We start from the raw sequence: 13,640 nt of genomic DNA, 5'->3' as shown, positions 1-13,640 counted from the left end.
TATTGGATGTTGTGAGCAATTTGGGTGAGTTGAATCTCTTCAATTTCTGCACAAGGTGTGGAGGGAGAAAGCACACCAGCTCAACAACTAACTAGGTTTATATACATCATGAATAAGCTGAGATTTGCTTGTTTCATAACTGAGTGCTTCAACCGTCAAGAAATAATTTGCCAAGGTTTAATTATGCTTACATACTTCCATGTCTGTGCATTCGTTGGCCAATAACAAGGCTTCCTGATTATTTCATCCACCTGTACACTCCTAGGGTTATGTGTTCAAACATGAACCCTGTTGTGCCCAGCCCCACTGCTGTTCAAGCAAATGCAAAGAATGGCTTATTAGGTATTTTGGATTTTGGCCAAATTCTCAATATTGTAAACCATATTCTAATAATAATATTTGTTCCTTCATTTATACTGGGAACCCAAAGTAGTTTATATTACTTATTCTCTTCTTCTCCTTATTCTCTTATTCTCTGCCCTCTCTGCCTTTGTGTTCTAGAGGGGCAAGCCCAGATTTTACACGTCGTGCTATAAACTGTCTTCCACTTATACTTCAAAGAGTAAGCAAAAACGGTGACACTTTTTTGTGGTTCTGATTTTTGTTTTTCATTCAGTGCTTTTTGTCAGATGGAAAACATTTCCCGGATGGATCACTTTTTTTGCCTGTTCTTCCAGCAAGCGCTTCAACCCGCCAGGCTCCACTCGAGTGTCAGCCTTGGTTCCCATCACTATGATGCATGCAGTGCATTGTTTTGGTACAACTTTCCTGGAGTACGTTGGCTGTCACTCCCGCAAGAAATCAAGGTAATCCCACTTGCACTTTGAGCACAAGAGAACACATTTCATTAACTAAACTGTGAAGTGCATGAGGAAATTGTCATAGGGCTGAATTTTAACACTGAGCCGATTTAACTATTAGGAGAAAGGAAACCAAGGAAAACCCAAGGTCCTAGCACCCGCTGATTGCGGAATTCAGTTCAGTGGTAGTTTAGGGAAATAGGACTGGAATTTAATCAATTAGAAAACTTAGTGGAACTTCATTCCAAGTAACATGAATATGAATGGCAATGCATTTAGTTAGATTACATTTCATAAATCTTTTTTGAAATAGTTTATATCCTGGTTCTGGTGGGTTTTCCGGGCTGTTTGGCCGTGGTCTGGTGAATCTTGTTCCTAACGTTTTGACTGCATCTGTGGCTGGCATCTTCAGAGGCGTATCACAGAGGGAAGTCTGTGCCAGCCACAGATGCAGGCGAAACGTTAGGAACAAGATCCACCAGACCACGGCCACACAGCCCGGAAAACCCACCGGAACCAGTTGAATCCAGCCGTGAAAGCCTTCAACAGTTTATATCCTGTTTAGTTAACTCAGTATTTGTAAATAACTAAAGTTATTAGTAAAGTTAAGTAAGTAGAAGGCCTCCATTTAGGAATTCATGTAAAATACCTATTTTCAAACTATGACCCCCATACTGCTAATGTGCTACACATAATCATATTCTGTCTGCTAGGCATATGACACATTTGAATGCTCCTTTATTTGCAAAAATCCTATAGTTTCAGCTAACTACATAGCAGGTAGCATTGTTGTGGCTAATTTTTTTTTGTAATTCACACTTGTTCCTTCCCCTATCATTTTCAGTAGTTAAAAGTTTTATTTTTGATAGGTCGTTTTTAATTAATTTACAAGGATAGGTAATTTGAGGAAACTGTGTTTGTCCTTTGTGAGGCAAATATACGTTTTCGGTCTGCAGCAAGAAAGAGGGGAGAAATGTAATTGTTTTGAACACCAACGGTACGGTTAGCAAACAGCATTGGTTAAAACTAGTGTTTCTTGCTGAGACATTTTGTTTACATACCCCATAGGGAGTGCCCTAGGCTCTTCACAGATTACCACAGAACATATTCTTGGACCTATGAGACCAATTCTTGAATATATAAATAAAAGTGAATTCCTGTAAAATTCTAACCAGCAGTGCTTATAGTTGCTGAAGTGTGCAAGTTTAATGCTTCTTGGGTTGCACAAAGGTAATGTGTGCAAATGTTTTTGGGAGTTTCCATAGAGACAAAAACTAAATCCTGTGTGAAAAAGGTTTCTAATAACTCAGTAGGATACCAAAGCTTTGCCAGATTTCCAGGGAACCTCCTGCCCTCATGTTTTAATTCATGAAAAAAGTGAGATTGACATATTTTTTATGGTAAGCAGTGGGTTTGGAGAGACTGTGAATATTTTTCTTTTCATTTCTGGATGGGTAAAATGTGCAACTGCTGGATGGTTTTCCTTTCACTCAGGATGTAGCAATTTGTAAGAGCTTGCTACTTAATGTTGCTGTGATTCCATACCAGCACATCCAATTTGTTTTTCTCTGCATGCTATGGGGCATTCTTCTTTAGCATCGAGGTAGTACAGAAATGCACAAGACACTCTTTGGTTACTAGCAAATTTACCCCAAAATTGTGTGCCCGTTTACTTCTCGTACATTTCAGGTGGAAATAGATACAGCTCTAAGTGACTTGGAGGCAGCAGACTTTGCAGAACTGGTAAGCATTTGGGTTTATCCAGGCTGTGCTGTGCATTTGTACTGGTTTTACTCAGTACATGTCTACTGGAATAACTAAACTGTTACCAGTATATTCTTATTTCAAAGCAGTATATCTGTTGTCCATACCAGGGTTGGAATCGGGAGGCATCAGACTCTTGCTTGATGCCCACACCTCACTGCCAACTGCTGGTGTCCTGTTGCCCACTTCTTCTTGCCACTGTTGCCTGCCCTATTCCTTTGGCTCATGGAGACAGAGTGAGCAGTGGCAATGAAAAAGCGAGCCGCGCTGGAAGCCTGCTCCTTCATCTTCCTCTGGGCCTAGTTTTTACTTCCATCCAGAAGGGGAGGTTGCTATTCTTCCTGGCCATTGTCACCACTTGGTAGAGAACAAGGGTGATTATAAGTAGCAGTCATCACTTGCCCCTCTAGGCATCAGCAGGGACTTAGCGCAGAGGAGAAGCAAGTACTGTCCGTTCCCTTCCACCGGGAAGTGCAGCTGGTTTTAAATAGTGTATTGGCCTGCTATAGTAGATATTGTTTCCGTTTGATAGTGCAGGAGATCTGATGCTTTCTTTAATAGGATTTGATATATAAGTATCATTTCAAATTAAGAGCAGAGCATCACCGTTTCTTTAGTAAACTTGTAAGTTTCATTCAAGTTACTTCTAGGTGTTCTGAGTAAATGGAATGCATGTCTAATGGTCATTTAATAGAAGACTTGGTAAAGCTCTTTTTCCATGCAAATAATTTAGCAAGTAGTGAGTTATCTATATAATTCAGGTGTGTTTGATTAACAAAACACTAGACTTTACAACATACTCTTTGACTAGCTATCTCTTTATGGCTTTTATTGTAGATTGATTCATGTTTCTAGAACATCATACGTTCTGATTTGCTGTTTGGTAGCAAGATCATGGCTCAACCTACCAAAGTGTAAAAACCTTTAAAATCAGAATTGGTTTTAGTTTTTATAAGCCATCTGGGTTTACAGACTAACCTAAACTTTAAATTATTTTAGGACTGAACAGTTTAGCAAAATAGTCAGTAGTACAGTGGTGTCCTTGGACATCTCAGATGAAGTTTCAAACATTCTCTTCTGCAAAGTGTGTTTATCAACAACTGCTAGTCAAATAAAAGGATGTTTATCAACAACTGCATTCTGACGCACCAAAGAGAATACTGTCTAAGCCTTTCTAAGCAACTAAAATCAGAAATTCTGATCTCACTGTGCTTTGTTTATAGTCTGAAGATGTCTATGACATGAAACGACTGTACACCATTTTGGGCTCATGTCTCTTCTATAAGGTAACAATTTGAAAACGTTATGGAATGTTAAAAATGGTAACCTCAAAATAGCAATGCTAACAAACCTAAGAACAGTCTAGATTATTTTTCCTAAAGGGAGCAGTGATGGGGAACTTTAATGATCATTTACTAAAAAGGTGATGCAAGGAACCAAAGTCTTAGAAGCCTGGTAGCAGTTTCCTTTATTAGAGAGCCAGCATGGTGTTGTGGTTAAGAAGATGAACTCTAATCAGAAGAGCCAGATTCAGTTCCCCACTCCTCTACATGAAGCCTGTTAGGTGACCTTGGGCAAGTCACAGTTCTCTCAGACCAATCTCACCCCATGCAGAGACAGGCAATGGTAAACCACATCTAAACATCTCTTGGCCTGAAAACCCTTTAGGGTTGCCATAAGAGACCTGTGATTCAATGGGTGTTCTAGCACGCACGCACACACGCACGCGCACACACACACAAACACACACATACAATTTCATTTATTGCAGCAATTCATCAATAACTGTTAGCTTCTCATTCTTACTGGTCTATCAGGCGTCTTTCAAGTATAGCCATTTATATTCCATTTTTTTCAATCAGCAAATGTGAATAGCACTGTACAAAACAGGCAGTGAAAGCAATTCTCAAAAGGTCCCCCACCTCAGACTTTCTTTTGGACCTATACAAGAAATACATCACCGGTTACTTATAACTCTTGCCCTTCTGCAGAAATTTAAATTCTCCTCTTCATGTCACTGCTCTAATTTTTCAGGCTGCAGCTTAATTCCAATTTAAAGCTTTTAGAAAGTAGGAAATCTTTGTCATTGCATCTAGTTTGGTTGTAACACATTTTACTTTTTTTAAAAAAAATCTTATTTATCCTCAGTAAACTTTCTTATTTTAGATACTATTGATAGCAAATCACAGTAATAGCAAAGAATGGAATACATAAGATTATGCAAGCCCAGATAAGGAGGAAGAATTTACTGTGGGCTGGCAAAAAAATAAATTGTTCATCAGCCCCCTCTAATTGCAGAGACTTTGCCAAGCAGGGGTTCCCCTTTTTCACATGCAGCTTTGAGAGTGAGATATTCTCTTTGTTCAAGAAAACAAAGTTCAGGTTTTGAGGAATCTGATGGATGCATAGCTTCATTCCTGGCAGTGTGACAGGGCAGAGCCTTGGGGCACAACCATGTATTCTACAAAGGTAGTGTGAACTGAGGAAAAAATTGTCAGAATGAAGGCCCTTTACTTTGGTGTTTTGTTTGTTTTTCATTCAGGGCTATTTGATCAGTAATCACTTGCCGAAGGAGGACCTGACAGATATTGCTTTATATAGCAGGCATTATTGCCTCTTGCCCTTGGCAGCAGAACAACGAATTGGTCAACTAGTAATATGGAGAGAAGTGTTCCCTCAGCAACACCTTCAGTCATGTAAAAGTTCATATGGTGGATACAGAGAACCCGAAGCAAGATACTTTTTACTCATAGTTGGTTTGGTAAGGTTTTCTGGATGTATTTATAGCTATTTTATAGAGAATTAAGATTGATAAAACACATCCTTAATGAGGCAAGTCACAGGGCACGTTCGCACATCCAGAATAATGCACTTTCAATCCACTCTCAGTTCTGATTGCAGTCCCACCACCTCTTCTCTTGATCTTCCCAATTTTTGCCCTACTACCTCAATGCTCTTTCTGTCCCCCCCCCCCCGCACCCCAGATCTCTCTGTCTGCCCACTTGTTCCAGCTCTCTCTTTCTCCCTCCAACTCTCTGTTCTCAATGTTTCTGCCACCCAGCCCAACTTTTGTTTTCTCTTTCTGGCCACTTGCCCTAGTTCTCTTGTTCTCTGTCCACCTCTCTCCAGCACTCATTCTCTTTCTGGCCCTACTCCAATTCTCTCTTTCCCCTCATTCCCAATTCTTGATAGAATTTTCCTGGAGTGCTCTGGGAGGTATAGTGAGGCCTCTCCCACCACAGCTCTGCTCTTACCGCCTCAGCCAGAGCTGTTCTGGGTGTGGTAAGGCCTTCCCACACCCCACAAATAGTCATGGCAGGTGGCCTGTTCAGTCCTGGCTGCTGGTGTTGGGCTTGTTGCTGACTTACTCAAGAGTTGGCTCAGTCAAGGAATAGGACAGCTGTGTGAGGACCCCAGAGCTTTAAGAAGTGTTACCAACTGTTAAGGAGTCTGGGAATTGTAGTTCCCTCATCCCCTCTGTACATAAGAAATGGCACCTTCTGGACAACATCTCCCAGAGTCCTTTGCTTTTTCTGGTTCATCATCAGGGACACACTACTCAGTTATATAGTAAGATAACCTTTTTTCTTGCAGAAGCATTTTATGCTCAGTGTCTTGCTGGAGGCAGGAGGTTGTTCTTCTAAAGCCTTTGGAAATCCAGGGCCAGACTGCATCTATGTGGATCAAGTCAAAGCAACAATCCTTCAGTTGGAAGGAATAGATGTCAGCATAGATGAGAGACTAGAATCTCCCTCTGCTCCACTGTTGTCTTGTGTGGACTGGTTCCTTCCCTCATCACGCAACAAACTGGAGAGCCTGGCCACCTTGCCTCTTCTCAGCAAATGGCAAAATACCTCACATTCTGTGGCTTCTTCATCAAGCAAAAAGATGCTTTTTGGTGATTCTACGTTAAGAACGTGTAAAACAAGTCCCTTACGGGGTACTGGAGGATTCAACAATGATGGTGACAGTCCTGAAAGAGGAAGAAATGATTCACAATCAAAAAGTCCTGGTGGATTTGACAGGAGCAATAGTCTTTTTAAGGTACTGTTCGTTTTAAATAACCCACTGTCCCTTATCCTGGGAGGTTAGCAAATTGCTTACGTAAGTTGCAGCTTCCTCGGCAGGAGGAAGAAAGAAAATAGTTCCATCCCCCGATACATCTTCTTAGTATTACACCCTTTCAGTAACCATCTATGGCTGCAATTCTGACAACACTTTCCTGAAAGGTGGGACTTATTCTGAGTGGACTGGGCTTTTTACTGCCTATATTTCCAACTAGCATTGCCAGCCTACAATGGCTTTTCAGGGTGGAGATGGGAAGGCTTTTGTGACAATTGTATAATCTGTTGTTAGTGTATATTGAGAGCCCTTCTTGCAAGATGAGGCCAGTAAATTATTCCTGTTTCCCCTGGCAGTTATGTCAGTGGAACTGCTATTCCCTTCCCATTGCTTCCAGCCCATCCCTCATAACTTCCCCTGCAAACATTTTTCTGTGCTGTTCAGACAAAAAAATAATTGATAAATCTGAACTTGGCAATTCCTGTGTTTCTATACTAAGCTGCTAGGCTAATCGTGCAGTATTAAGTCAAGACCACTTAAGTAAGTGAAGAGGGTGTAACTCAGTTTAGAATTTCACTGTATATTGTGCAAAGATTGAGTAACAAAATATATTAAAACTATTACATGTGGTTTTATGCTGATATCCTGTTCCCATAACTAGGGCAAGCTGATTTGTAATAGAAACTGTGCCAAAGTTTTTTTAATGAATTAAAATAAGGAAACTGAGAACCTTTAAAAAATGATGTGACGTGTCATTGAACTGTTACAGTTCAGTGGGTATCCACAAAGCATTCATATTGCTCACGCAGTCACTCCACAACTGTCAACTAAACATGAATCATAAGAACATAAGAATCTTTGATTACTTGCATTTTAACTGAAGTTCTGCTTTTTTCCCAGATCACCAAAAAGAAAAATATTCTTCCAGGTCCATTTAATTTAGGAAACCTGAAAAAGAATCTTTCAGATAAGGAAGCGGAATTGTACAATATTTTAAAGTAAGGAGTTGTTATTTTGTTGTTGGTAGGGATGGGAGGGGGGCGGTGCTTTGAGATAGATCCTACAAACTATTCCATGACTACAGGAGGGAGGAGTGATACCACCTGATTCGCCTTTATACTGCAGCTCTGTGTGACTGATCTGTCTGCCAACTAAAGAAACCTCAGTTTTTTATGGCCAGCCCCATACTGATTGGCCTTGGAGTGGGGCAGGTCTGAGTGGAGACTACTCTTTGGGCTCCAGTGAAATGCAAGTAAAAACTCAGTCTGAGGGAAGGACCAGCATACATTTTCCTTACTCCCAATTAACTTTGGTCGGTGCATCTCCTCTCCTGGTTTTTATTATTTACAATATTTGTATGCCTCCTTCCTGGCCTTCTAAGGCCCACCAAAGCAACAGTTTCAAACATACATAATAAAGCCACCTTATAAAACCGTTTGAATCACACTTCATTAAAATAATTAAAAAACAAAGTTAAAATGCATACAGTTAAAACATTAGTAAGGAAGGAGAGAGATCCCTTTTATTGACTGCTGCTCAGCAACCGCAGGAATAATTTTTTCAAGGCTTCGTAAGGATCTTATGGAAGCTTGGATGTTCACTTTCTTTTCCCTAATCAATACACAAATGTTGTTTGAGGGTGTCTGGTTTTTTTGTTCTCGTTGTCGCAAATTAGATCTCAGGAACAGGACACAGACATTAATAAAAGATAAATGGGGCTCAGAAATACTTTGGAAGTCTTCTTAAGATCCTTCAGGGGGTTGGGCTCATTCCACATCAGTAGTGATGGGCAGCATGAATGGTTTGTGCACTGAGGCATTCTTTCTCCCCAAATCATCCAACATGTGAGCTGGACATTTACACTGTATTAATTTCCATCAGATTGTTCCTGAGTTCGCTAGCCAAATGTGTGGAGATTAAGATCAGTTAAAGCGATGGCCTGTTTCAACCAGTTCCTGTGTTTCCTGTGCTCTATTACAAGCCTGTTCCAGACAGAAGAATACTTTGAATTCTCAGATGCCAAATCCTAGTAAAACTTACTTAACTTCAGCTAAGCAATATCATTTAGAGAGGCAATGCCAGCCTTTATAGTAAATCAGAAAACAAATATTACAGAATTCAGTAACATTTTCTTGATCCAGCATACTGTCATGGATTCTAGTGTGTGCAGTGCTGAGGTCTGCTGGCCAGAATCCTGCCTCTGGCCAGACCAGGCCAAGCGTGACTGGCCGGGGGAGATGAAAGGAGGTCAAGAAGGCCTGGGAGGCAGGAAGCCTGTGCTTGCAGTTATCCCCAGCATGCCACTGGGCTCAGTTGCTCCCCGCCCCCGCCCCACATCCATTGCTTTCCATCACCCGTATAGGGCTGCAAAAATGGGGTCCAATGACTTCTTCCTAACTAGTATTTGGGAAGAAAGCTTTACTGATTCCAAGCAAGCCACACATGTCATCAAACCCCTACCTTCCTGAAATAGCCTTCCAAAAATGAGAGCAGCTCTCTTCCCTGATGGCCAACATAGATAGCATCAGCTATGAAACACTGTATATGTTTCATAAAAATATACAAATGTTTGGCTCTGGTGGACTAGATTATTATAGTAGGTGTTGTTAGAACATGTGTTCTTGTATATGTTTCTTTTATAGCTATGGCCAAAGATTTTGTCAATAAAGAACTTTGCCAGTAAAGAACTGTGTTCAATATTAACATGTACAAGACAAGCCCTTGTAATTTCTTTTTCAATATCCTTGGCGGATAATTTCATATGGGTTTAGAGCCAGTTGTCAAATAACATCTTTCTTTTGCCCCTAAAGGTTGACATCTGGTCCTGAAAACACCCTATTCCACTATATTTCTTTAGAAACAATGCATGGAATTTTTATCACTCCAACACATACCGAAGTAGCACAGTTGGGCGGAACTATTCATCCCCAGCTAATCAAGAACTTCCATCGCTGTTGTCTTTCTATACGTTCCCTATTTCAGCAAACCATGATAAGAGAAGTATAACCCATTATCTGTAATGACTTGGGAGGGGGATTTTTCTGTCACTAAATATTTTCTCTTTTGAGGCAGGAGTAAGTTCCTGCACTGATGTGTTTAATTCATGAGTATACTGCAGACTCCATGCAAGGCTGAAATCTGGAAGAATTTCTGTGTCTGGAGATAGTTACCATTTTAAAAGAAGCCTGACAGCACAGAGAGGCTTGGATTTTTTATATAATAATATTTAAATAATATTTGTATTACACTGTCAAAATGCTTAGTAATTACCTCTTGGTTTCCATGGTAGTAATGTCCATCTGTGCAGAGAACTTACATTCTGTATCAACTTAGGGCTTACCATATCCCCCTATCTTTAGTCTGAAGTACTGCAGCAGAACAGCTATAATCTGTCTCATAAAAAGATGTTAGTACTGTTAGTTGAGCTACAGCTGTTGAGAAAATTGTCTGCTTCTGCATCAGAATGTAGTCCCAAACGAATATGAGAATTATCATTCATTTTTACGTGCTGCCTTTGTCAAAACCAGTATTTTGTGCATTATTGAACATGAACATGGTACTTTGATACAAGAGCATTTATAGTAAAAAAAAATAGTATTTTTACTTTCAAATTAATGGCAGGGGGAGCAAGCTTAGGAAGGCACTAGGACCTAGGTAGAGCATTCTACAACAAAGAATGTCTAGTATGTTGAGTTCTGTCATGGAAGAATATACAACTCTACTGACATCTTTTTCTGAGAAGACTATAGTGCAGTGTATGAGAATAGAAATCGATTCATATGTATTTTTGTTTTCTTGAAATGTGATTCACATAAAGATATAAAAATGACCCTGTCCTTATACAATAGTTTGAAATAACACCAATCCCACCTTTTGATATATACTAAAAGATGAATAAAGTAGGCTAAATATTGTTCAAGTAAAGTCCATCAGTGGCTAATTTTAGTAAGAAACTCTAGCTGAAAAAGATATTCTGGAAGTTTTTTCATCATTTGTCTATACTCAGTTTTGGCATTTTGGCCAGCTCCGTTCTTTTGGCTATTTTTGGTCAGTATGGAGAAAACAGTCACCTGAGAAGGGAAATAAGTACACAAATAATGTACCTCTGAATCTAAAAATCTCTTTAACAATTCCAGATGCATCAGATTTGACTCTCAGGAGGGAATGTCACATGTTAGAATGTACCCTTTCACTATACATTTCAGAATGTAACATTTGCTGATTATGGATTGTCACACAGGACCAGGTCAGTTTCCATTAACCACATATTTTGTCAATTTCATTAAAGACTAAAAAGACTACAGGCACCAGGAGAAGTTCAGAATCCAAAAAAGCAAATTCTGGACTACATCAAGTAAGAGAACATGGAGTGTTGTTTGAATGTTCACCAGACAAGTGGACTGACCAAAAGAAACCACCACCACCTTTAATGTACTGGGTTGTAGGGTAAGTGAACTCTAATATGCCACATGGTTTTCCTGTGGACTTGATTTATAATGCTATTCAAATGTCAATTCTTTTATTTGTCCAGACTTGGTACATCAACATAAATTATGTACAAATCAGCAAGTTAGTTTCTCTTCTGTATTCAAGGATCTGTTCTAAGTGACTCGTGTACAGCTTTTACTAAAACAGTAGAAAAGGCTGAATTTGTGAGAGTTTACCTAGCAAAGGATATTATTAAAAGTCTCAAGGGGTCCTCTGGAATTCTGCCATGGATGTCCAGATGAAGTTATTGCATTTTTAGGTTTTGATTAAAACCTAACAGAAGCACAGACTGTTTCCACAATAGTTTAACAACCTTGTTCTGATGTTGAACTTTCTTTTTCTGCAGGAGACTCTTCCTTGATCCAAATCCTCGGGAGTTTTATGTCTGTTTTCATGACTCTGTCACCGAGGTCGCTGTTGAGCTGGCTTTTAAGCTATCCTTTGGCTTAGCTCTGTAATAGTGTTCATCTATACAGCTGTCATAAATAGAACTGGAAACTTCCCAAAGCGACTAGAAGTGCACAGATACAAGTTAGTCATGGTAGTGTGCTTTACATTTGCTTCTGAAACTTTTGTCTGAAATAACTTACCTTGATGGGAAAACTTTTCAAATGTTTACATTAAGACTGGGATGTATCAGCAATCAACTTCTCAAAATTATATTTTTTAAAGTTAAAAGTTATTCATCTTGATTGTAGTTTGTATCTTAGTTGTATAGTGACAGATTTTTCACTTGAGGACTAAATTAAAGAATATGTAAATCTACATTTCTTGGAAGGTGTCCCCCTAGATCATGCAAGTATAATTTAAACTTCCTGTGAAGTTCAAAAAGCAGCTTGTGGACTCTGGGACTGTTTCTGAAAATGAACTGCCACAGAAAACTCAATTGTGATCTTGTCTGGACTTCACTCAAGGGAGTATATTGTGAAACTGAATAGATTATGGCACTCTGTTTGACATATCTGAAGTTCTGGCAATACAATTCAGAAAGAAACAAAGAAAATTCCTATCTTTCCAGAGTGGGGAAAAAAAACTACCTTGCATTAAAGGGCTATTATAACATTTGTAATAATAAATAGATTTTATGTATAATGAAATAAATAAATAAGCTGTTATAAAGTAAAGTTGATATTTTTGCACAAGCGTGGAGAAGTTTACCATTTTTTCTAAAAACTGCATAAACTATTTTAAAAAGATTTTTACAATAAAGACATGTACATTTGCAAAACAGCAACGTATGTTTAGTGTTTTTGTATGCTTTCATTTTAAGTGCATGTCAAACTATGATTTATCATGGGAGACTAGTAGTTTAAGCAAAAGTTTAAGAAAAATATTGAGGTTCTCCATATCTTGGATTTATAAGTCACAGCCCCATCCAAAGTCCTCAGTAGTGGGACATTGCACTGTCCTACTGCCTGCAAGAGGACTTTCTGGCAGCAAAAACGGGGGGAAAGCCCTGCTGCTCGAAAACCCTCCATAGAGCTTACAGGACATAAAGCAAGTTTGAGGGCCAAGGCATTGCACTCCTGGCCTGAAACCTGGGTGGAAACCGACTAATATTGGCTCTGCCCCAGTAGCACCCCAGCCTGCCCACCCATGCTGGAATCAGATCATGACACCAATGGAGCCCTGCCATAACCTGGACTTCCTGGTTTGGAGGCAGCAGGACTGAGGGGTGGGCAGCCACTAGCAAGTCTGCCTCCTCCACCAGGATAAGTGGCCTGGGGAGGGCAAACACGCTGACGCAAGGCCACGCCTCTCAAGTCCCTTTGACACACCTGGATAGGGCTATTAATGATGTTAAATTTGCATTGGAAATCTGTTTTTTATCGACAGAATTCATGAAGCTAGTGTCATCAAATCTTACCTCAGTACAAATGAGCAATAAAGTATAACGTTGCACATCAATGCTGCACGGGAATCATTCACATATATATTATGCAATAACCATATTTAAACATGCATATTCAAGCATTATGAAATTATGAAATCACCCTATGAAAGGTGTATACCCAATTTTATATTCCCAAAATTTTCATAATGCTTGAATACGCATGTTTAAATATGGACAATATATATATTAATGATACCCATGCAGCATTGATGTGCAAAGGTATACTTTATTGCTCATTTGTACTGATTCTCCTGTTGCACATTGAAACAATACTTCAAATCTTAGCTGCCAGTGGTTTTTCAAAATCTCATGCACAGGACTTGTACCTGATACAACAAGATGAGCTAGAATTGTCGGTTACTGAACTCAAACTTTATTATAAGGCATATTTATTTATTTATTTATTTATTTATTTTTTCAATTTATTATACCGCCCCATCCCCGTAGGGGATGACTCACATACTGTGTGAGTCTTTCCCTTGATTCATTGGAAATAAGCACAATATATGCATAGGTGGTCAAGAGAGCATCGAGAGCTTTTATATAACCAAGAGTACATGAAGTCTAGGGCTGATAAAATATTTCATCTCGTGGCTACACAGACCCACAAGGTTGGATTCAAAGAAATCCTT

The 13,640-nt window shown here is 39.4% G+C and overlaps 1 protein-coding gene across 4 annotated transcripts in view; it reads left to right on the top strand.

Moving 5' to 3' along the window:
• Positions 1 to 12,342, top strand: part of INTU (inturned planar cell polarity protein) — a 41,965-nt gene extending 29,623 nt beyond the window's left edge. For 2 of the 4 annotated variants that reach the window (XM_048509647.1, XM_048509646.1), the window contains exons 8-16: positions 617 to 806; positions 2,490 to 2,543; positions 3,788 to 3,850; positions 5,107 to 5,325; positions 6,159 to 6,608; positions 7,527 to 7,624; positions 9,437 to 9,626; positions 10,915 to 11,072; positions 11,461 to 12,342. In XM_048509647.1, coding sequence (XP_048365604.1) covers positions 617 to 806; positions 2,490 to 2,543; positions 3,788 to 3,850; positions 5,107 to 5,325; positions 6,159 to 6,608; positions 7,527 to 7,624; positions 9,437 to 9,626; positions 10,915 to 11,072; positions 11,461 to 11,572 — 1,534 coding nt within the window. In that variant the 3' untranslated portion in view covers positions 11,573 to 12,342. The remainder of the gene's footprint in view (positions 1 to 616; positions 807 to 2,489; positions 2,544 to 3,787; positions 3,851 to 5,106; positions 5,326 to 6,158; positions 6,609 to 7,526; positions 7,625 to 9,436; positions 9,627 to 10,914; positions 11,073 to 11,460) is intronic. The other 2 variants (XM_048509649.1, XM_048509648.1) reach the window with 2 other exon arrangements.
• The last annotated feature ends 1,298 nt before the right edge of the window (positions 12,343 to 13,640 follow it).

The sequence above is a fragment of the Sphaerodactylus townsendi genome, linkage group LG10 (genome assembly GCF_021028975.2).
Source record: "Sphaerodactylus townsendi isolate TG3544 linkage group LG10, MPM_Stown_v2.3, whole genome shotgun sequence".
Taxonomy (NCBI): Eukaryota; Metazoa; Chordata; class Lepidosauria; order Squamata; family Sphaerodactylidae; genus Sphaerodactylus; species Sphaerodactylus townsendi.
This window is presented reverse-complemented; position numbering and strand designations above follow the sequence as displayed.